Genomic DNA, 25,791 nt, shown 5'->3' on the forward strand with positions numbered 1-25,791 from the left:
TCATTTCAATACAACCAAGAAAACATGTGTTGACCTAGTTGGGACAGACAAAAATGCTAAGAGTAACTTTCACTTTATACCCAGAAAAATGGAGACACCTACTATGTTTACACTCTGGTTCTATTTTCATCTTTTATTGGGAATACAAGGCAACACTGCAGTTTCAGATCATTAAATAAACAAATGTGGTGATACCGTACTGACAATAATCATGACCTGAATTCTGTGAGTAAGTAGTTTTCCAGTTCAGGGGGTAGGGAAGAACCACATTACTCAGCCACCAGAGGGTTCTGGCTTCATCTCTGGCTAGAAGGAATGCCAGTCCTGGGCAACCATCCATGATCTTCACCACAGCAAACTGGAATCTCCAATTTTTCAAACTAATTGTAGAAAGAAAGAGTAACTCCAGACTGACATATAAATTGATCTGGATGACTACTAAAGTGTCCTCCACTCCTAAGGTGGCAAAATCTTCAGAGTGACTGTTGGAGTAAGGAGCCTTTCATGTGCTCCCAGTTATTATATAGTGCATAGAGGCTGGTAAGTGTTAGTCCTGCTAGACCACCTCGTGCTACCCCTCGAAGACCACCTGGAAAAGAGAAGGGGGAGAAAAAAAGAAACAGCCTTGTATTACACAGTGTCCTGGCATCAAAGGATTAAGTAACGTTACTATGAAATTGAGACAAACAATTCACGTTTATAAATACTCCACCTCAAACAGGAGAATAAAAGTCCTAAAAGTGATATAAGAAACCAATACCGGTTCAAGAGAGAAATTCCCTTAAATCACTTAATACATATACTGTATTCTCATTCACAACATTTCCCCCTCACTTTTAATTTCATAATTTATAGCTAAGACCATGAGCATTAGTAATTTGATTTTTCTCAATCTCACCTGTTTCTATAACACTTATGCATATTCTTGAAGTCCCAAACAGATCAATAATTTCCTGCTAGTCCTGTTTAGAACCTCACAGGCACTGACAATTGATTTAAGGCTATAATATAAACATGGCGACACCCTCTTTGGAAACCATATTAACAAACTTTGGACTCTGGACAGGCCCTCTATTAACTTTGAAGACTCAAGAAGTAGTGATAAGATGGCCATATCAAGCTTTGAGTTAGGTGCTGACAAAGGACCACCCGCCCCCACCACCCCCATTCCTGCACTGACGCATCAGACAATCGATAAGTCATGAGCAATGAGGCACTTAGCATCACCATACTCACTGAAAAGCACTGAAGGATTAGACTTTGAACTATTTTTGCTTAACAGTAGTTTTTCATGTGAAAAAAGATCAATATATTTTTCACTTGAAACGTAAAAACAAAAATGTTTTAATCAGCTGCCTGAAAACCATCCCTGAGTCTAAGAAGAGGACTAGGGGGTACCCAAATAAGTTTTAAGAAATAACTTGACGTTCTCTTACGGCTTCACAAACAAGTAGATACCACAAACTTCACGGAGCCTATACTGTACCTATGGAGTATTCATTCCAAGTCATGTGTTAGGAAGGCAAAGGTTGAATGGAGCTGTGGACCAGTGATTACCTTACTAGAGGCCCTTTGGCTACGAGCCAGTAAATTCTGTGAAATTCAGTGACACTGCCAAGTTAGAACACTTCAGACTAACCATTTCTGTAATGAATGTCCTGCCAGATGGCTTCAGCTGATAGATTAAAAGGCCACTCCCTCTAGGAGCCTCTCTGGCCTGAAGATGTCTGATAGCTGACCTGCGTAGGTTTCCACCATGAAGTGCCCTAATTATCTCTCTTAAACAGACTGAAACAGAAACTGTAGGCATCATCTGTAAACAGCTGTCAAATATGTGGGAGGGACATCAGAAACAATAAAAAGAAATTCCATGGGAGATCTCTCCTTGAAGCCCACATCGTCTTTTTGTATCATCTTGCTGTATTTAAACTGAATATTGGCAGTTGACTTTGCAACTGTATTCAATGCGGTTGAAAGATCTATACTCAACCTGCTAACTTAAAACAATCTGTCCAATTTAATAATGATCTACTTCATGTCTTTGACTAGTAAGTCAACAAAAAGTTCTAGGGACTGAAGGTGAACTATAATTAGACCAAATGAGTAAAATGGAAAATAAAACCCCACAAACGTGAAGCACAGGAGAATAAATGCTACTCGCAACACTTTGAGTGTAATGAGGGTTCTTTCAAGCAGGTTACAAATATAATAGTACTCCATTCTGAGTCAACACAAAACGAGAAAGGTGGCCTGACTGCTGTTTATTAGCAGAAAAATGATGGAGGGCAGGTAATTGAAAGCACACTAGGTTTGCAGATGTTTTCCTGGGACCAAACATTCAACTTCAGGCTAACTCCCCCACTAGTCAGATTACAGATCCACAGGGCTCTGAACTCTGCCCACTGGTTTGGAAATAGCCGCAAACTGTTCCTTCCAGTTGGTCCTAAGAACAGCTCCCACTTAGCTTTTTTGAAGGATTTTCCATTAGTTCTCAGCTATCAAATAACAAGTCTCTCTGAGTAGAGGCACTAGGAGTAACAAAGTGAAACTGGAACTGTAAGAGTAAGATCTTTGGGACACCAGTGGCATATTAAGTGTCCCTTGAGAACAATTTATCCCCTAGAAAGCTTTCTACTTTGACCAAAATGAAACAAACTCTTTTTTGAAGGCTAGAAAAGTTATTTCCAGCAAGCAGACACGAAACATAGGCGGCGTTTGAATGACTAAGCCCAGCTAATCCTGATTCAAGGGTAGCCTCTTCCCACACACCAAACCACCTTCTAGTTTTAACTTTCCATTAATTCCCACATTTTCCAACTGATTGTGTTAAAAGTTTGAAGGCCTTGGCTTTAGGTTTTCTGTAACTAACTTATGCCCAACTAAGCACAGGAAGTTGATTAGCAAATATTCTTGCTTTGAACACAGTAACCAAATAAAGCCAATGGTCAATCTCCATAAAGGAAAACAAACACAAGACGTGTGTTTCAGTTTTACCTTCTATCTTTTGATCCTGACACAACTCCTCCAGAAAGGGCAAATATTATCTCTTCTAAACGTAGGAAAATGAGGCCCAGAACATTAAAGTTTGTGGGGTATAGAGCTGGATGGTGGCAGAGCTACCACACTGAACTTACATTAGAGCTGGGACTAGCAAATTTTTCTTAAAATAGCCAGAAAGTAAATATTTTAGGCTTTCAGGGCCCAAAGGCTATTATGTATTTATATAACCACTTAAAATGTAACTAGTCAACCCTTGATCAAAGCGTGGGGTTAGGGGTGCCAATCCCCCCACAGTCCAAAATCCATGTACAACTCTGACTCTCCAAAAACTACTAATAGCGTACTGTCGACTGGCAGCCTTACTGAAGACATACGCAGCTGATGAACACGTATCTTGTACGTTCCGTGTATCATATATTGCATTCTTACAATAAAGCAAGCTAGGGAAAAGATTACTAAGAAAATAAGAGAAAATAATGGTACTGTAATGATCGAAGAAAAATCATGTCTAAGTTGACCCGTGCAGTTCAGCCTCACATTGTTCAAGAGTCAACCGTATTTAAAACTATAAAACCCATTCTCAGCCTCCAGGCAGTGACAGATAGGCACCTGTCCAGCAGAAGCTGGTGGCCCCTGCAGCCTTACCTATACACTCACATGGCTACTACAGAATACTATCCACATTTTTTTGCACTATTTAAATGTAAAATTTTGTTAAATTTATTTTTAAAATTGAGGTAAAAGACACATAAAATTTACCACTTTTAACTGTACAGTTCAAAGCATTAAGTATATTGGCATCGTGCTACCATCACCCCCATCCATCTCCAGAGAATTTCATGTTGCAATACTGAAACTATGAACCCATTAAACAGTAACTCCCCACTCCCTATCTAATGCCTAACTTTTATCATGTTGATACATAGGTCTTTGCTCACTTTTTTTTTTTTTAAAGATTTTATTTATTTATTTATTTGACAGAGAGAGACAGCCAGCGAGAGAGGGAACACAAGCAAGGGGGAGTGGGAGAGGAAGAAGCAGACTCTTAGTGGAGGAGCCTGATGTGGGGCTCGAACCCAGAGCGCTGGGATCACGCCCTGAGCCGAAGGCAGATGCTTAACCACTGCGCTACCCAGGCGCCCCTTCGCTCACTTTTTTATTAAAGTAGTTCACATGAATAATATTAAAAGTCAAAATAGTACTAAAAGATTTGTGAAGCACAATGTGGCACACGCACTATCCTAACCCTAATTTCTTACATTTTATCTACTGACTTCCTACCAGGATAACTGTGTTAAGTCTTATAAGAATTGTGTAATATGTGCTTATGGTGGGAAGTAAGTCACTTACTTTATATAGGTTATTTCATTTACAAGTCTGTGAAGGGAAAATACACGTTGCCCTTATATAACAGGCAAGATGAAATTTAGACAAGTTCCTTTCTGCATGTAGCAGCTTAGGGACCTCGTGCTAGTCAAATCAAACCCAGTCTGACTCCAAAGTCCTTTGTCTTCTCACCACAATGAACTACCCCCAGGATAGATTAAAAAAAAAAAGAAGAAATCGATCTATTTGGAAGGGGGAATGACAGTTGAGCTGGGCCTTATGGATGGACTGGATTTCAAATGTATGTGTTTGGTTATATGATGTATGTAAGGAAGGTGTGGGAAAAGTCTGAAAGCATAGTCTAGGATTACAGCATGGACAGGATGACAAATTCAAGTAAAAACGCAGTATGTCATCGTCAAAGGTCTTAGGACAGGGAGTACTAGAATTAGAACCATACTTGAGGAAGATTAAGCCAGAAATAGTGAATAGATAAGACAGACTGAAGGGAGAAGCCTAAAGTCAAAATGGTCAATGCAAAATACTGTTAGAGAAGTTCAGGCTCGTGAGAGAAGGCAACTCAGGTGATGGTCGGTGAACCTCACGAATGATGAAAGAAAGGTGGAAATCAAAGGTGACTGGAGCCCAACAGAGGCCGTCTCCTGCCTTTGCTTTGCTTTCTCTGTTAAAGAGTGCAAGCAGGTGTGTGGCTCGCTGCAGCAGAGCAGCTGGCTTTTGGGCTTCCCTCACGGCCACCCCGCCAGTCCCCTCCCGGCAACCCCAGTTCCCCCATGCAAGACCACACTCATGACATCATCTCACTGGTTTTGATGCTCCACACGACTGTCCTTTTAGGACTCTTTTTTTTTGCCACTTTTTTTTTTTTTAAACATTTTATTTATTTATTTGAGAGAGAGAGACACAGCCAGCGAGAGAGGGAACACAAGCAGGGAGAGTGGGAGAGGAAGAAGCAGGCTTCCAGCGAGGAACCTGATGTGGGGCCGATCCCAGAACGCTGGGATCACGCCCTGAGCCAAAGGCAGACGCTTAACGACTGAGCCACCCAGGCGCCCCCTTTTCACCAGATTAAGTCATTTTGATGGTTGCTTTCCCGTGGTGGTATGGTGGTCCAGACCCCTTTGAGAATCTTAGGGAAGCTTTAGAAGACTTCTAAACCCTGACTTAACTAACATCTCCTGTGTAAACTCTGTACCCAGAACAACAGTGAAAGCTTAACTCTCTGTTAATGATAAACAAGTTAAGACTTATAAGTAAATGGAAATGCTAGTATTTAGAATGTAAGAATTAAAGTCCAGTGAAATCAAATTCTTTACAGTGGCCTATGAAGCTCCATCTTCTATATGATTTGGTCCCTTGCCCCTTTTAGGTCTCCAGATTCTACTACTCTCCCCTCCACCACTGCCTTTTAGCCCCCACTTCAGGGTCTTTGTTCTGTTAGTCTTTACCTAAATCACTACTTCCAGATGTGCACCTTACACGCTCCCTCATCTGGCTCTGTTCAAATATCCCTTCTCCTTGAAGCCAGTCTTAAACACGTTGGTATATACAATTTTGTGTGTGCGCCTTAGTTTGCTGTAGGATAAATTGCTGAAAGATTACCTGAGTGAAGGATCGACATATTTAAAACACTAATAACTAATGCCAGTTGCTTGCTTACCTCTGCCAATGTTAAGTGTCACCTACCATCACTTTTTTTTAAGTTTTTATTTTAATCACCTGGTGCTCATCCCAAGTGCACTCCTTACTCCCTGTCATCTGTTTACCTACTTCACCCATTCCCCCACCCACCTCTGCTCTGGTAACCATCAGTTACCTACCATCACTTTTTTTTAAAAAGTTGGTGAAAGATACTATCTTAATGTTTTATTTTGCTTAGCCCTGGTTGCTTGTGAGATTGAATGACTTCTCCTGTTTAGTGGTGACCTGTATTTTTCCCTGAAGCGCTTCGTCAATCCTACTCTTTTGTATACTACAGCAGCCAGCCCTTTGCCTGTTATATATGTTATGTGTACTTTAATTTACTGGAAGAATACTGCTGCCAGTAAGAGAAATAAAGAAGTCATGAACAAAATATTTTTAGCATATATAGTTTAATTTTGAAGGCCTAGCATTCATTGATAAACAGTACCTTTTAACAGTAACTCTGATGACATCTGCTTAACATGAAATGTATTTGTATATCCTTTTACTTTCATTTAGTTTGCTTTTTAAGATGACCTTCTATGGAAGGCACAGAATGAACAGGCAAGGACTTTTTGTGAGGGAACGGGGGATGCCCCTATCTTTTGGTCTCTGATGCCTTGTTCCTGATATCAGATAAGTGACCAAGCATTTTAAACATTAGTCCTAAGTTTATGAACAATAGCAAAACTACAGCTGTTCCTGTTCTGGTAGAATACCAGAACATTTTTTTTTAAAAGATACTATTTATTTATTCGAGACAGAGAGAGAGCACAAGCAGTAAGAAGGGCAGAGTGAGAGGGAGAAACAGAATCCCTGCTGAGCAGGAAGCCCGATGCAGGGCTCGATCACAGAACTCTGGGATCCTGACCTGAGCCGAAGGCAGATGCCTCACCAACTGAGCCACCCAGGCGCCCCAATACTGGTCATTATTAAACAGACTTTCATATGCCATAGCAAAGCTAGTATTTCACAGCCTTTGAAAATACTTACATAATCTATATTAAACATAATTATGTACGAACTAAAATCACCCCCTCAGAATTATTCCTTTAAATTAGCCTCCTTTTGGTCTGGTAACTATCCATTTTCTCATGTATTTTTTCTCATTATTTTCCTTCTCACTAAAGTAGCTCCATGCCTACGCTGAGTCATACTACTTAAATTTTAAACTTTTAATTTTAATTTCTATTGCTGCAGAATACATTGGGGATTGGAAATGTTTTAGGTCGGCAGGAATCAGCCATTCCCTAAATATAAACTTTTGTCCTTAAGAGTTTATGCTGGCTCTAGTTCAAGAGTGCCTGAACTCTTTTCCAAATCCCTGAATCTAGAAGTTGGAAGTTGTATTTGTATTTCTGCCATACAAAATTCATAATTCTGTGCTGTCTTATTAAGTTTATTCTAAACCAGAAATCAGTAAAAGACACTGATCTGCCTTTGTAGACTGATTCTGATGTGCTGAGCTAAATTTAGACTGTTCAGCCAGGAACGATGAACCAACGGTGGAATTGTAGGTCAGCAGATTATTAACTGTCTCATAACTGCAATGGAAAATGCAATCTGTCACCTGACACAGAATAAAGGGATAGTCTTTTTTGCTTTTTCTCCTCTGAGCCAAGACCTTTCTCTTTTATAATTTATCTGGGAGGTGTCTCAGCCTGTGTTATAAATGCCACTGCAAGAAAGTCCTTGACACAGAAAGCTAGTCTCCCATTTCCTTCAAAATCAAGAATTCAGCCTTTTCCTATCTTTTAAATATGCATAGTATGTCCTAAGATGATAATTCAGTATTCTCATATCAGAGCTGCCCTCAGCAGCATAGGAAATGCCCCAGTGGCTTGTCCTGAATGAGAAGACGGGGACTGGTGGGCCTGAGCTGCAACTTCAGTGCCCATCTATCCAGTATAGAAATGGCTGCCACTCAGCCCCAGCCATTGGCAAGATGTAAGCTTGTTGTCTTCCATTTCTTTAAAAGAAGCTAGAATTCCAGATTTTTATGTGAAATCGTCTGTTTTTTAAATATTAATTTGATCTTTTTAAACCTAGTTTGGGCCAAGTAAACTCTTGCTGAGTGCACCCCTGGGCTGCCAATTAAAGTTTTAAATTCTTTTGTCTGACCCTAAAGAGTTTCAATGTGAAGTATTTCTAGATTTTTAACAAGGTTTTTCTACGCCAAAGTAACATCTTCATGGACATAAAAGGTATTTACTGTCTCACTCTACCTGGGAGGTCTGTTTATTTAAGTATACATGTGCGAATGTGTTGCAAGAAGTACTGTGAGCTCTTAGGGATAAAATTCCAAATGTGGTCCATTTTCTTTTCTCTGTTTTTTTTTCTTTAAAGATTACTTATTTCACAGAGAGAGAGAGAGCGAGAGAGCACTCGCACATGCGTTTGCGGGGGAGGGGGGAAAGGGAGAGAATTTCAAGCAGACTCCACACTGAGCCTGGAATCAGAGTAGGGCTCAATCCCATGACCCTGAGATCATGACCTGAGCTGAAACCAAGAGCTGGACGCTCAACCTACTGAACCACCCAGGCGCCCCTGATCCATTTTCACTAAAGGTAAATCCTCTTACTCTCAGATCAGGAAATCTTGGATTTCATGATCCTGTTGAGGCTTTTCTTTCTTCTAGTAAAAACGAAGCAGAAATGCTACCTGATATTTGTGATGGAGGAATTTCTAAAAAAAGGAATTACTCAATTAATTGTGTCTAACGCATAATAAAACAGAAGTAATTTTCAGGAGCATGAGTACAGAACATACGTAGTTTAACCTATCCAAACCAGAAATGTGACGAAAAATTTGGGCCTGTCACCAGTTATGTGACCTTTTAAAAAAGGTCATCTTAATACTGTGCTCATCTATAATATTGGGGTGTGATGATTATCACTTCACAGTTTTAAATAAGTTATATTAAGTGCTTATAGCTGAGGGTATAATCGTAATTCTATGAATGTTAATTTCTTTTCCATCCCAGAGGAGAATGTGGTATTTGATCTCCACTCAGGTCATTTTGGTTCAACTCTTAGGGTTCCGATTATTTTTATTCACAGCAGTCAAAAGGAAAGCAATCCAAGTAGTGGCTGACAGATGAATGGATAAACAAAATGTGGCAGGGATGTACGATGGTTTTATTCAGCCCTGAAAAGGAAATTCTGAAACATGCTACAACGTGGATGAACTTGAGGACAGCACGCTGAATACAAGCCAGTCCTAAGAAGACAAATACTGTATGGTTCTGCTTGTATGAGGCACCTAAAGTACCTCAGAGTTCACATTTATAGTTAGAAAGTAGAATGGTCGTTGCCAAGGGCTAAAAGAAGGAGAAAATGAGGAGTTTCTGTTTAACGGATACAGAGTTTCAGTTTTGCAAGATGAAGAGAAGTTCTGGAGTTAGATGGTGGTGATATTCCACAGCAATGTAAATATACTTAACATTACTGAACTTACACTTAAAAAATAGTTCAGATAGTCAATTTTATGCTTTGTATATTTTATCAAAATAAAAAACCATAATAAAACCCCAAACCCAAAACCACCATTGGGTTTTACACAACACTCTTATTATACCACAAACACATGTCAAGTATCCTTTGAAAACTGTGGATACTTAGTTTTTAAAGCATACTTCAAAGTATATTGAGAAAAAGAGAGCTCTTCATTCAGTAGTACCTACCTGTACATTTATACAACATGCCTGTCATGGTTCCAGCTGCTATCGTGTTAAGGTCATCTTCTGCACCTCGTGTTTTCTCAATGATGACACCAAATGCACTATAGAGCAAAGCTACAGGAAAAATGGAACTGATCAGTAATAAAAGTGATTAAATGTTAGTGTAGCAATTACACTGAGATAAATGTGTCTTACAGATACTCTATAAGCATTCAAAGATATATAAAGAATGATTACTGGAATACTATTTGTAACAGCAAAAGCCTGGCAATAAAAAAAATGCCCATCAAAGGGTATAGATCAGGAAATGGACTTCCATATAATGGAATACTACATACTCCAAACAATAAGCAGGAAAACCTATATTCACTAGCAGGTAAAAAAAAAGCACAATTGTGTATAACTCGGGATATACAAAGAAAATCTTTGGAAAGCTTCAGAAGAAACACAAATAGTAGCTACTTATAAAAAGTACCACTGGGGAGTCCCAAGGAAAATACTTTTATTTTATTTTATTTTTTTTAAGATTATTTATTTATTTATTTGACAGAGACAGCCAGCGAGAGGGAACACAAGCAGGGAGAGTGGGAGAGGAAGAAGCAGGCTCCTAGCGGAGAAGCCTGATGTGGGGCTCGATCCCAGGACTCTGGTATGACGCCCTGAGCCGAAGGCAGACGCTTAGTGACTGCACCACCCAGGCGCCCCCCAAGGAAAATACTTTTAATCTTCACTTATATTTTATTCATAATAGCTATACTTTGGATTTAGAAACAAAAACACACGCATTTCTATTGTAAGAAAAATGTTAACTTAAAAGAAAAATGTTAACTTAAAAAAATTTGAGGTTTGGTTCCAGCACATGTAAAAAACTGTAACAGTAGAACTAGTTTTAACAAAATCTTCCCCAAAACTACCTTTTCCCTATACCTGTAAAGATTCCTATTAATCCTTTCCCTTATACTTTCTCAAAATTATACCATATTTGACCCTTCAATATTAAACCAAACTCCATCTTACAAATCCTCTGTTGTGATATTCTTATACTTTTATAAAAGCTCTTACCATTTCAACTTCTGTAACTGAAACTCAAGTGAGCAGAACACTGTGATTGATCATACTACACTGGGAACACACAAGGCAACTGGCCGTCCCAATTTGCCCAGGACTGAGAGTTTCCTGGCACATGAGGTTTGCTGTGCTAAAACTAAGACAGTCCCTGGGCAGACCAGGATGGCTGATTAATCTAGGTATATAAGCAACCAAACACAAACAAAGGAGGGTGACTGTGCATGGGGTGGCAGCAAAGGTGACATGAGCAGAATATGGAAGCAGTCATTTCCTAGGGTCTCAAATGTCAATTTGACTTCATGGTGTGAAAATGTACTGCTTCCAAATCCCATGGCAAAGCTAGGATATTATTCTCTCACAATAGATGCCTTTTCTATTTTTTCAATGAGATGCTTGCATTTTCCCTTACTTAATCTGCCACCATTAAAAGATTTTCAGACTTTCAACTAATTTACAAAGACACTCGTGACTGTTAGAGCGTAGGTACCACAGGCAGTACATTCATTCTAAGCCATGAGTAATCAAGAGTCAATCATTCATCAACAATATAATATGAAAGAGTTTGGTCCTAAGTCCTACTAAATTAACCTTTGCTTAGAACTACAAATGTTTTCATTATCTACAAAGGCCCTGTTACAACTCTGGAAATTAGGTCTGGGAAATCTCTGAGGTAAAGAGAATGCTGAATGGGCTATTAGGAAAACATAAGAAGAGGGATGAATTAATCTATCATATCTTACAACAGGAACTTGAACCTTTCTTAACATACAAAGGTATTTGACTTGGACCTAAATTATCTGGATTTAGTAACTACTTATAACATGATTTGGTATCTTGGCTGGACAGGAGAGTAATATCTAAAAAGATTGAAAACACTGAGAAATGGTTTTAGCATCTGGAATTACTTTGTTATGTTGTTCATCATCTTTTCCTAAAGTATTATCTACACTATTCATCACAGTAGATTTAACTATAATTTTTAATATCCTACGGCCGGAATTTTGATCAAATTGTTCATGATACATATACATTCTTTCTTTGCATTAATGATTTATTATTAAGTGAGATCTCTACTTACCCAGAGAACCTAGAGTATTAGCCCAAAGTGCCCCTTGCCTAGTCACCATGTTCAAAATCCTACCAGGGGAGAAAGAGAAAGAATTTCTTTAATTTGAAAAATCATAACTATAGCTATTTACAATGTACAAATCCAATACCCAAAATTTTCTTAATTTTATTTACTTATTTCTAAAAAGATTTATTGATTTTAGAGAGAGAGCGCTAACAGGGGGAAGGGCAGAGGGAGATGGAGAGAAGCAGATACCAGGCTGAGCAAAGAGCCTGAGGCTGGGCTTGATCCCAGGACCCCCTGATCATGACCTGAGCTGAAATCAAGAGTCAGACGCCCAACTGAGTAACCCACGTGCCCCCCCAAAGTTTTTTTCATTTTAAAACTTACCCAGCATCTCCTCAGAATTTAGTAAGGATGATTACTTTTTATAAATATAAATGAAAGTTAAACCTCCAACATTTTTGGGCAGTAAGGAAAATTCTTATTATTAAATATAAGTCAAATACAGAAAGGCTCTGAATGACAACCTAGAATGTATTTTATAAGAAAGCTTATGGTAACTGATCTACATTAAAAAGATACCATTATAATGGACAAATTAGCTTATGATTAAGTTTTCTGGGGGAGAATATAAAGCAGAATTAAAGGGAACTACTCAAAGAGAAGGAAAAAGCTGTCTAACTAGAATACACAGAGAAAGCACACTGTGTCTGCTCCCGGACTAGAGCTAAGCGGCCAGAGTGAACGCTCAGCACACTCTCAAGGAAGCACAGCTCTGCCTTGCACCAGTGCCGGGCGCCACCAGAACAGTGACAGAGGCAACTGGAGGAAGAAGACAGGACATTCCTCTGCCAGCAGTGTAACACCATCACAGGAATGGGTCTATCCGGACAGCTGACTACTGCTGGAAATGATGGAATTACAATAACAAAGAGTGAAAAAACTCATTTAATGCAATTAAAAACTCATTTAAATTAATGCCCAAATAACAAAAATTTGTATTATCTCTGTTTAAAAAAATTAGTAACGAAGTATATTGTTTCTAATTATGTTACATATTTACTAACATATTTTCAGTTCAGCATATTGTTGTCATTTGTAACAAGTTTTCAAAGCTATTAATCTTTTTTTTTTTTTTAAAGATTTTATTTACTTATTTGGACAGACAGAGAAGAGAGTACAAGCAGGGGGAGCAGCAGAGCGAGAGGGAGAAGCAGGCTCCCCACTGAGCAAGGAGCCAGACGTGGGGCTCGATCCCAGGACCCTGGGATCATGACCTGAGCCAAAGGCAGATGCTTAACTGACTGAGTCACCCGCGCACCCCAAAAACTATTAATTTTCATTAATAAGCACTACAAACTGGTGAAATTTGGGATACGACTGGGCAATATATCTCCACATACTGGGCCCTTACCTACTTTAATTACCTCTCAAAACTTCAAGGCAGGAAAAAAAAAACTTCCTAAGATCACAAAACATTAAGTGATGAAACTAGGCTTTGAAGCTACATAGATCTCTCTGGCCCCAAACCCTACCTCCTTTTCATTTTTAGAAGCTGTCTCCTATTTTATTCATTTTATTTTTCAAAGAGTTTATTTATTTAAGAGACAGTGCAAGAGAGCTCGAACAGGGGTGGGGGGGGTAGGGGGAGTGAGAAGCAGACTCCTCACTAAACAGGAAGCCCAATGCAAAACTCAATCCCAGGACCCCAGGATCATAAACTGAGCCAAAGGCAGACGTTAACCAACTGAGACACCCAGGTGCCCCAGCTGTCTCCTATTTTAAATGCTTCCTATCTAGTAAGATCAGAATTGTTATATAAAAATGATACATGATAAAATATCTTATCTAAAAAAAATGCAAACCAATTTGACTCTCTCCAAAAAATTAGTAACTGTCACTCTTTTATGAAACAAAGGCTATCTTTTCTAGGAGACCTTCCACTTTCAAACTGGTATTTAATGATATGTTAGGGACTTGCTTCAAAGTAATATGGGAGGGGAAAATGAATAGGGCACAATTGGCCCCAATCCTGGTTGACCGTTTGTTGAGGATGGGTTACAGTTCACGGGTCTTCACTGTACTATTCTATCTACTTTGGTACATTTTCAAAATTCTCCGTAACATAAAAAAGTATAAAAAATAAAACAAAACAAAGTATTGGAATAAGGGACAAATATATTTTTTAAAGATTTATTTATTTGAGAGCGAGAGAGAGAGGGAGAGAGAGAGAGACAGACAGCACACCCAAGAGCACAGGCAGGGGAGTGGCAGGGAGAGGAAGAAACAGGTTCCCCACTGAGTAGGGAACCAATACGGGGCTCAGGGCTCGATCCCAGGTCTCTGGGATCATGACCTCAACTGAAGGCAGACACTTAACTGACTGAACCACCCAAGGTCCCCTGGAATAAGGGACAAATATTAATATAAATATAAAAATATTCAAAGGATCTGGCCTAGTAAAGCAATCCACATAGTAACAGGAATATGAAAAACCCGACAAGCCTTCAGGATTCCCAACGTCTAATACAGCAAATCTGCTGCCTCCTGCTGGCTAAACAAATACAAAGAAGATGGAGCTTAATGTGTCCGAAAGCAAAACCATGAACCATGAAGTATAAAAACATGCAAAACTAAACATCGGATTACGTAAGGAATATCTACATGGACTGGTCACGTTTATTTCTTAGGCAGGGTGAAGATGTCTGTACTTTCCTTTCTGCACAAACTTCAATTTCCTGAGAGGAGACTCAGGAACTACCACTAAGTTCTAAGAATTTTGTGATAAATTTTCTTTAGCCTTCTCCCTTCAGAAACAGAGTATGAAGTCAGTAAGTAGTTCAATTCAAATGACAGCAGATATGGCAATCACTCTTACATGCTTATTTCTTTACTACCAAGTCCTATGGTTTTACACGCCCTCAAACAATCCAAATAACGTACTAGCAAGTCAACAACTTGAAAAGCATACCATACAGGCCTACAAAATGAAAAGGTGGGTAAGTTAGGTTGGGGTAGCACCAACTAATTGAGGGACACTGACAAAAAAAATCACTCCTTTTAAAACCTTAGTCTCCGTAATCTGATTCCTTAGTTTCTTTTATTTTGATTAAGAAAATAAAAAATCGATCAAAATGTTATGTCAATACTCTCAACATTTATAATCTCAAGATTGTGTTCATCATGCCAACAAAGTAGAGGTTAATATTCAAACATCACTACATCAGATGATTACATAAGACTTACTGGACGTTTCTTGGTTTGGACCAGGACATGTTCTGGGTTTCCTTCAATCCTAGCCGTAGACCGTTCATTGCTCCAAATGCAGCCCCTAGTGAATCATAGTAACGATTCAACCAAATAATATGGCTTTATCTTAAAAAACAACTGCACTTCCGATTCTTTCTACTTTTGTTAATAGGAAAAAATGGAAAACGTAAATAATGGTTATTTACTTATTATTATTAAAGATTTTATTTTTAAGTAATCTCTACACCCAACATGGAGCTCGAACTTACAACCCAAGATCAAGAGTTGTATGCTCTACTGACTGAGTCAGCCAGGTGCCCCTCAATAATAATTTAAAACCCTGAAACCAATACTTGAAGTGCTTTGATTTTAAGCACTATTGCCTAATTGGAGTGAGGTCACTGAAAAAAATTATCATACCCACCTGTCATACAACATCCTCCAATGGTAAAGAAGGCCAGTTCAAATCTGCCCCGGGTTTTATTAGCTCCAGTTGGTAAAATAAACTCATCTGTATCCTAAAGGGGCAACAACAAAAACCAAGCTGAGCTCCCCTCAAGACCCAGTACTTGCGAAGTGTTTTTTGTCAAATTCACAAAAGTAAAACCTTAAGTCAACTAAAACTCAACTATACTTAGTCAAGCAAAAATTAAAACTTTCTGCAACAATAGCAACATGTAAATCAAAGTGAAATGAAATGTACCACATATACAGTTATACTCATTAGTTCTTAGGAGGCATTCTCATTAGAACTTTGCTTTTCAATGTAAGTTTGATAGATTGTATGTAATTTGCCTTATTTAATGATAAATATGAAGCAACAGTGCAAGAAAGTTTAGGAAGGCCAGCTCTAGAGAAAGGTAAATGGAAGGTATGAGAAGTAACGGTTTACTCAATTGAGATACCACTGTGGAAAAAGAAAATAACTCTCATTCTATAGCTACTGTTTATCAAGCACAATTTTACTATGATCATAAAAAATGAGCAGAAACTCTAAAAGCAACAACAGTTTGGATCAATTATGCAAGGGCAAAATTACCTTCTTAATAATTCTTAATTGTTTGGGGAAGCATATATTTTAATAATCTTAAAAAGCTATAATCTCTCTTTCCAGTAAATGCATATACAAATTTGATATGAACCCCATAAAGGCCACCCAAGAATCCTAAGTTGAAAATGCCTCTGTAAGAGCACACAATGATTGATTCTATAATACAATACACTCTTATAAAGAACACATTCAATACAGGTTTGTCAAGCTCTCCATACAAAAATGGTTAAAATAAGCCAAAAGCACACACTGCTGGCAACTTGTTAACAAGTAAACATCCCACTTTGGTAAATGCATTCTTGATTAGGAAAACTGTAGCTCTGCACTGGTTTTTGATTTCTAGCTTATGTATACATTCTCACCAAAAAGTGCACAAATAAGCAAGACATTTACTCTCATCACACAGAAACAGTCTGTTGGGCAATAATAAGCAAACTCTGAAGAGATCCGGTATCATGATATACATAGTTTTGCGAATTTTGGGTGCTTCCTGACTTTTAAATTAATGACTTAGTTTTAAATTGTACTTCTGGCTTGAGGTTTTTAGAAATGCTATATTTGAGGGGCGCCTGGGTGGCTCAGTCGTTAAGTGTCTGCCTTCGGCTCAGGGCGTGATCCCAGGGTCCTGGGATCGAGCCCACATCAGGCTCCATGCTCTGCTGGGAGCCTGCTTCTTCCTCTCTCACTCCCCCTGCTTGTGTTCCCTCTCTCGCTGGCCGTCTCTCTGTGCGTCAAATAAATAAATAAAATCTTAAAAATAAATAAAAAATAAAACAGCTGTCTTAAAGATGGTCAAAGAACTAAAGGAGATGTGCAGAATGTCAAAACAATGTCTGAATGGAACGGAAATATCGATAAAGAAAAAGAAAATCTAAAAAAACAAACAAAAAAACCCCACAACCAAACAGAAATTCTGGAGGTGAGAAGTACAATAACTGAAACATTCACTAGAGGGATTCAAAGGCACATTTAGGCAGGAAAAATAAAGAATCACAACTTGAAGATGGAACAACAGAAACTACTGAGTCTTAGGAACAGGAAGAAAATGATTGAAAAATAGTGAACAGAACCTAAGGTACTGGTGAAATACCATAAACTTGAGGAACAGACTGTGAGAGTCCCAGAAGGAGAAAGGAGAGAGAATATTTGAGGAAATAATGGGTGAAAACTTCCCAAATTTGATGAAAAAGATGAATATGAACATCCAAGAAGCTCAATGAACACCAAGATAAATTCAGATACCTATATTAAGACACGTTAAATTTTACAAGAAAAAGAAATCTTGAAAGCATCAAGAGAGAATCAATCTGTCATATACAAGGGATCCTCAATAAGATTATCAGCAGATTTCATGAGAAAGTGTGGAGGCCACAAGGCCATGAGCCAATACATTTGATGCTAAAGGAAAAAAACAAACAAACCTGTCAACCGAGAATTGTACATCCACCAAAATGCCCTTCAAAAGTGCGGGAGATATTAAGACATTAGCAGATAAACAAAGCTGAGGGAGTTTATGACTATTAGACCTGTCCTGCAAGATATGATCATAATTCAAGGCCTTATGAAGAGATAAAGATCTCAATAAAGGAAAATACATGAGCAATTATAAAAGTTAGTATTATTGTAACTTTGGCTTCTAATTCCACATTGTCCTTTTTCACAAAATTTTGGAGACTAAAGCATTTTAAAGAATTATTAGCTTATGTCTTGGGACACATAATGTATAAAGATGTAAATTTATTTTTAATTTTTTTATGATTTTATTTATCAGAAAGAGAGAGAGCACAAGCAGGGGAAGCAGTGGGCAGAGGGAGAAGCAGACTCCTCGCTAAGCAAGGAGCCCAATGTGCGATTTGATCCCAGGACTCGAAGGCAGATACTTAACCAACTGAGCCACCCAGGCGTCCCTAAAGATGTAAATTTATGACATTAACAACTGAGAGGAAGAGTACACACCTGTTAAAGAATTAGTATTTTTATATGTTACTGAAGTTAAACTGGTAAAAATTCAAACTAGATTTATAATTTTAGGATGTTAAATTTTAGGATATTAAATCCCCATGGTAACTACAAAGAATATAGCTATAGAACATATACAAAAGAAAATGAGAAAGAAATTTAAAAATTTTACTGCAAAAAGCAAATCAAATAAACACAAAAGATGATAATTCAAGAAATGAAGGACAAAAAGCCACAAGACATAGAAAACAAACAGCAAAATGACAAATCCCTCCTTATCTGTACTCGCTTTAATTATAAATGGATTAAACCCTCTAATCAAAAGACATAAGATTGGCATAATAGATAAAATAACAGGATCCAACTACACTGAGGTTTACTTTAATTCCAAAGACACAAAAAGATTCAAAGTGAAGTGATAGAGGAAAAGAGTCCGTGCAAATAATGACCAAAAGATAACAGGGTGGCCATACTAATATCAGAAAATATAGACTTTAAATTAAAAAAAAGGTTACAAAAGACAGAGAATATTAACAAAAGGTCCAATACAACAAAAAGATTCAATGATGAACATTTAAAGACCTAGTAACAGACCATTAAAATATAATAAGTATAAAAAAGTGGAATTAAAAATAGAAATAGAAATTTCTACAGTAATAAATGGAGACTTTAATACTCTATTCTCAATAATGGATAATAATCATCATAATCAGACAGAAGATAATAAGGAAATATGAGGACTTAACACAATAAATCAGAGGGCAAACAAATCTAACAGACATATACAAAATACTCTATCTAACAATAATATAATAGCATAGACATTTTTCTCAAGTGCACGTGGGATATTTTCCAGGACAGATCATATATTAGGACACAAATTACGTCTCGATGGATTTTAAAAGATACCATACAGAGTATCTTCTCCAACCACAACAGTATGAATTAGAAAACAGTAACAGAAATAAAATGAAAAATTCACAAATTCATGTAAATTAAACAATACACCCATAAACCACCAACAGATCAAAGAAGAAATCATTAAGGGAAATTAGAAAATACTTAAAGAGATGTATAAAAAAGAAAATACAACATATCAAAACTTATAAGATCCAGTGAAAGTCATGCTAAGGGGAAAATTTAGAGCTATAAATGCTTATTAAAAATATCAGAAAGATCTCAAATAAATAACCTAACTTTGCAACTTAAGGAACTAGAAAAAGAAAAAATAAAGTACTATGAAAAACTGCATGCCAACAAATTGGATAACCTTGATGAAATTCACAAATTCCTAGAGATATAAAACTCACCAAGAAACAGAAAATCCGAACAGACCTATAACTAGTAAGATTGAAATCAGGAATAAAAAATGTCACACCAGGGATACCTGGGTGGCTCAGCTGGTTAAGAGCCCAACTTTTGGTTTCAGCTCAGGTCATGATCTCAGGGTTGTGAAACTGAGCCCCACACTGGGCTCTGTGCTAGACATGGAGCCTGCTTAAGATTCTCTCTCCCTCTCTCTTCCCCTCTGCCCACCCCCAACCCCGTGTTCTCTCTCTCTCTCAAAAAAAAGTCACAACCAAGAAAAGCCCTGGATCTAAGGACTTCACTGGTAAAGTCTACCAAACATTTGAAGAAAACTAACACCAATCCTTTTCAAACTTTTCCAAAAAATTGAAGTGGAGGTAGTATTTGGTATAAGGCCAGGATTACCCTCCTACCAAAGCCAGAGAAAGACAAGAAAACTACAGACCAATATCCACTATGCACACTGATGCAAAATCCTCAACAAAATACTAGGAAACCAAATTTAGCAGCATATTAAAAGGATTACAAACCTGACCAAGTGGGATTTATTCATGTAATGCAGGATGGTCCAATATATGAAGACTGATCAACATGATACATATTAAAAGAAAGAAGGGGAAAAAAACCACATGATCACCTCACCTACTGCAAAAAAACCATTTCGCAAAATCCAACATACATTTACGATAAAAAGAATTCAACAAACTAGGACTAGAAGGAAACTATCTCAGCATAATGAAAGCCATATATGAAAAACCCACAGTGAACATTATATTAAAAGCTAAAAGATAAAAGCTTTCCCTCCAAATCAGGAAATGGCAAGGATGCCCATTTCTGCCACTTTTCTTTTGACACAGTACAAGCCTCCCCTGATATCTGTAAGTAGAACATTCCTATGAAACCTCCTGTAAGTAAAAATGTCATAAAGTGAAGAAGCAGTTATCATCAACTTACATGGAAAAATGTTTTGAGTATTCCCAGACCCAAAAGATAACCTCTCTCAGGCTTTTCTGATACCTTAGGACACAGCTTGCTATCAGATGCACAAAATAAATCAAGATAAAGCACAGATGCTCACAGACACAGTTCAAAGCTGCGATGGCTTGATGTGGAGATGCTGAGAGTAGATCCCCAGGAAGGAGCTTGGTGGTGCCACTGTAACAACTCACTGTAAAACAAACGCTGAACGCTATTTTTGCTTTTTCAGTAAAAGCAAAAATCCTCTTCTGATTTCTTTTGTTCAGCATAAACAGGTACTACATACAGACCTACATAATGTAGATTTCTCATAAAAGTGAAGTGGAACAATGTGAACTTTCAAAAGGCGGATGATACTTGTACTAGATGTTCTAGCTACAGCAATTAGGCAAAAAGAAATAAAAGGTATCCAAATTGGAAAGGAAGAAGCAAAATTTTCTCTTTGCAGGTAAAATGATCTTGTATGTAGAAAATCCTACACATCTCACAAAGAAAACTATTAGATCTAATAAATTCAGCAAAGTAGCAGGCTACAACATCAACACAAAAAATTAAAAGGATTTCCACACGCTAATAATGGACAATTTGAAAAACAAATTACAAAAGCAGTTCATTTATAATATAATATATCAATAAGAATAATATTTAGGAATGAACTTAACCAACGTGGTAAAAGTCTTACACAATGAAAACCATAAAACCTCTTAAATGCAATTAAAGACTTGAAAAAATGGAAACATATCACATGCCCATTGGTTGGAAGACTTAATACCCTTAAGACGGCAATACTATCCAAAGAATCTACAGATTCAATGCAATCCCTATCAAAATACCATGTTTTTGGAAAGACCAAAATCCATCCTATAATTAATATGGAACCTCAACGAACCCCAAACAGCTGAAACAATCTTGAAAAAGAACAATTATCCAGACGCCCAGGTGGCTCAGTTGGTTAAGCGTCTGCCTTTGGCTCAGGTCATGATCCCAAGGTCCTGGGATTGAGTCCCACATCAGACTCCTCGCTCAGTGGGGAGCCTGGTTCTCCCTCTGCCTGCTGCTCCCCCTGCTTGTGCTCTCTCTCTCTGACAAATAAATAAATTAAAAAAAAAAAGAAAAGAAAAAGAACAATAATCACATTTCCTGATTTCAAGACTTACTACAAGGCTACTGTAATCAAAAGAGTGTGATATTGACACAAAGACAAATAGACCAATGAAACAGAAGAGAGAACCTAGAAATAAACCCTCATGTATACGGTCAAATGATTTTGAACAAGAGTGCCAAGACCATTCCAAGAGAATAAGATACTCTTTTTAACAAATGATGCCTGAAAACTGCATATCCACATGAACAAGTGAAGTTGGATCTTTACCTAACACCTAATAAAAAATTAAACACCTAATACAAAAATTAAATGGATCGATATCTAAATATACAACCTAAAACCATAAAACTCTTAGAAGAAAACATGGGAGAAAAGCTTCGTGACACTGAATTTGGCAATGACTTCTTGGATTTGACACCAAAGGCACGGGCAACAAAAGAAAAAAACAGAAAAACTGGCCTGTGTGAAAATTTAAAAATATTGTGCCTCAAAAGACAGTGTCAGCATAGTAAAAAGGCAACACAGGAAGTGAGGAAATATTTGCAAATCATGTTATCTGATAAAGGGTTGTTAATACTCAGAATATATACAGAACTTAAGTTCAACAACAATAAACACCCAATTCAAAAGTGGACAAAGGACTTAAATAAACGTTTCTCCAAAGGTATACAAATGGGCAATAAGCACATGAAAAGATGTTCAACATCACTCATCACTAGGAAAATGCAACTCAAAACTACAACAAGCACCACCTCATACCCATTGGAAAAACTATGATCAAAATACCCCAGAAAATAACAAGTGTTGGTGAGGATGTGGAGAAACTGCAACTCTTGTGCGTGCTTGAGAATGTAAAATGGTACAACGCCACAGAACACGGTATGGCAGTTCCTCAGAAAATTAATAAGAAAATTTCCATATGATCCAGTAATTTCACCTCTGGATATAACTAAAAGAATTAAAAGGAGATTCAGGAAGAGACATTACAAATGTCTCTTTGTAATGTTCACAGCAGCACTATTCACAATAGCTAAAATATGAAAGCAATCCAAGTGCCCAGAGACGGATGAATGGATAAGCAGAATGGAATATTATTCAATTAAATATTATCCAGCCTTAAAAGGAAGGAAATTCTGACACATGTTATAACATAGGTGAAACTTCAGAACATTATGCTAAACGAAATAAGCCAATCACAAAAAGACAAATACTGTGATTCTTCTTATTTGAGGTACTTAAGAGTATCAAAACCAGAGAAAGAAAGCAGAAGGGTGATTGCCATGGGATGGTTAGGTGGAATGAAGTTATTTTTTAATGGGTATAGTTTGTTTTACATGATGAAATGAGTTATGGATTTGGTAGGTGGTAATTGTTGCACAATATTATAAATGTAATAGTTAATACTACTGGACAGTACACTTAAAAATGGGTAAGATAGTAAATTTTATGTTAGTATATTTCACAATTTAAATGGGAAAGGAAAAAAAAAACACCCCAAACCTCCAAAACCCTTTAAAGGGAATTAATTAATTAGTATCAGGAGATACAAGTCAAATCCCCAGAGTTTCTTCTCAAAGAAAAAGGGTGAATGTAGACCAGAGTTGGTGCCTCCAGAAGTATATATCATAGGTCTAGTCAGCAGTAAGAACCTGGCTTTTTTTTTTTAAGCAGTAAGATAAATCACCAAACTAATAAATTCATAAAATGACTAGTCTTAATCTTACCTGAACAAGATATCGTGGATCCACATTTAAATAAGGAGACAGAGGGTTCATACCAGTCACTAGAGAGAAAACATCACATTGCAATGAAATTTCAAAAAGTTATTTCATTTAGTGTTAATTATGCTGTTTTGGGGGGTGTTCAATTTTGATTTACAGGCTCACTGAATATGAAATTTTCTCCTTTTCTACGCTTATCCTGTCTGGCAGTTTTGGGGCCATATCCTCCTGCAGTCCTGAATCTCAAACCAGGCCCTGCACTAGTGGCTCAGGCTCTCGTATCAAGAAGATACTGGCAATAATGTGGATCAAATAATCAAAGTAGCAGGAAGCATAGCCCAAGTCAATTATAAAGCTAATCTCCTCTACTTTGCTATAAGGATGCTTGACATCTATACAAACTGTAAAATAAGACTGACAAAAGACCAATAAATCCCATGGGAAAAACAGTGCTCAGGTTATGCGTTATATATAAATATTTTAAGCAGTTCCTTCAAATCTTAGTATTGACAGTTGCTGACAAAGGTGATTTGCTGTGGCGGTGCAGAGCATTCTCGGGTCATCACCAAAGGAATGGGGGTCAGGACAAAAGAAAATGGAAACTCTCAGAGAGTCAGACTTGAATCCCACTAACTTTGACAATGGAAAAAAATCTATCAGGGAAAATCAACTTTCTCACATTCTAAATTTAATCCTTGAATCCTTTGATTGCTCACAAATCTATAAAATACCCATTACTCTAGTCCTTTCATCAACTGAGTCTTATTAATTCTATATTCATCTTGAACTGTTACTTACCACCATCCTTATTGCTACCATCTTAGTCCATTCATTAAATCTCAGCTAGACTACAGTAACAATCTCCTACCTAAATGGACTCCTTAATTTGCTCTAGTCCCTTTGGCTCACTTCCTATATAGCAACTAAAGTGATTTTTTTTTTTTTAGGAAAAGGAAATTGGCCTTAATGGCTTCCATTCACACCTGTAATCAAATCCAAACTCCTTACCATGGCTTATAAAACACTGCATTAATGGCCATTACTCGCTCTTCTGATCTCATTATCTCCTACTGCTCCAATTACCTCGCAACTTTGTAGACACACTGGCCCATCAGTTTTTCTTTAAACATGTCAATCCCCCCCACCCCCGCTGTTCAGACTAACCATTTTCCCTTATACTGTATTCAGGTCACAGCTCAAATGGCAACACACTCTAGTTGCTTTCCCTGACCTATTCTAAAATGGCCTATTCTGCTCCCATTGCCATCTCTTGATCCTGTTTTGATGCCTTTACATACACTTACCACTAACTGAAATGTGTTTGTGTTACTTGGTTCACTTCAATAGGATGTAAACTGCATGAAAGCAGCAATCATCTCTTTTAACCACTGGTAGTCCTGCACCCAGAAAAGTCGTTGGCCCATTCCAGGTGCTCGACCTCTGAATTTACCTTCAAATCTTAATCAAATTAATGTAACAATGCATTGTTACATTAAGGCAGTGCCCTTTGTGCTCCAAAACTCAGGCCTTGTAAGACTTGTTATATGTAAAATGTGTTCCAGATTCATTTTTGACAGAAGTGACTCTAGGGCTCTTTTGTTCTTGAGCATAAAAAAGCTGGAGAAGTAGAACAAGTTCTAGTCATTCAGTTGAATACTCACAAAGTCCCAAACATCTGAAGACATATTCACAGGACTGAGAGGGCACAGACAGGGTATTCATGCTTCTGCACTTTTGATCTTGCAATTTCCTCTCCTAAAATTCTTACCTGGCTTCTTTTTTCAAGTCCATAAATGGGCTTTAAAGCGCGGTTCACATCTCGGCTCCTTCGCTGGCCCAACTCAAATTTCTTTCTTGCCTACATTCAGTGTTAAATGTTTTGCCCTAACGGGTACACTGCAGTTTCGAAAATACGTGACTTTGTGCTTAAAAGCTATTTACAGGCTATTTAGAATGTATTTACTCGCAGAGCTAGGCTCTCCTCTTAATCTAAAGTACACAGCCCATCGCACAAGGAATGTGTGGAAGGAAAGATAAGGCACCAGGATCGTATATAAAGAGAAGAAAACGTGCAACATCCCGAGTCCAGGTCACCCGAACAGAACGTCTTCGGGGATCCATAGCTCCAAAAACTCGTTCAATCTTGAAAGAGCGGCAGCGCAAACACACTAACCCCACCACTGGTACTGAAGATTGTGAACGCCAGCCAAAAAAAAAAAAAAAAAAAAAAAGAAAGACAGTACATACTACACGTCTGGTGGAGTCGCAAGAACCAGGGAGAAATGTTCACAAGATAGGCCTGATACTTACGCGGGACGCCGGCCAAATCCGCGTGCGAGTAACCTGCCCCGCCGGCTCCGAAAAAGCCGGCCAACCCCCCTGTGGTTTTGTTCCCGCTTCCCCCGCCGCTCTCCATGGTGTCGCAGCAAACCGCCCGTCTGGTTCTCACCGCCGCCTCAGGCCGGCTTCGTCTGCACCGCCGTTGCTCCCAAGAAACAGCGGGGAGACCCGCGTTACCACTGCCTCCTTCACACGGTGACCTTCCGGGAGCCGGTACCCGCTAATCCTTGCATT

General features: G+C 38.0%; 1 protein-coding gene and 1 non-coding gene across 2 annotated transcripts; both read right to left on the reverse strand.

Moving 5' to 3' along the window:
• Window positions 1–106: 106 nt before the first annotated feature.
• LOC113243118 (mitochondrial import inner membrane translocase subunit Tim23) lies at window positions 107–25,782 on the reverse strand. Its single transcript, XM_026481565.4, has 7 exons — window positions 25,528–25,782; window positions 23,221–23,279; window positions 15,520–15,613; window positions 15,093–15,177; window positions 11,853–11,911; window positions 9,710–9,820; window positions 107–589 (listed from the first exon to the last, which is right to left on the reverse strand). Exons 1-7 carry the CDS (start codon window positions 25,631–25,633, stop codon window positions 474–476), a joined length of 630 nt encoding a protein of 209 aa, XP_026337350.1. The 5' UTR covers window positions 25,634–25,782; the 3' UTR covers window positions 107–473.
• LOC113243192 (small nucleolar RNA SNORA74) lies at window positions 12,552–12,755 on the reverse strand. The gene has a single exon (XR_003312097.1). It is a non-coding gene; the product is annotated as a small nucleolar RNA SNORA74 (small nucleolar RNA).
• Window positions 25,783–25,791: the final 9 nt, after the last annotated feature.

Source organism: Ursus arctos, unplaced genomic scaffold (genome assembly GCF_023065955.2).
Source record: "Ursus arctos isolate Adak ecotype North America unplaced genomic scaffold, UrsArc2.0 scaffold_7, whole genome shotgun sequence".
In the NCBI taxonomy this organism is placed as follows: domain Eukaryota; kingdom Metazoa; phylum Chordata; class Mammalia; order Carnivora; family Ursidae; genus Ursus; species Ursus arctos.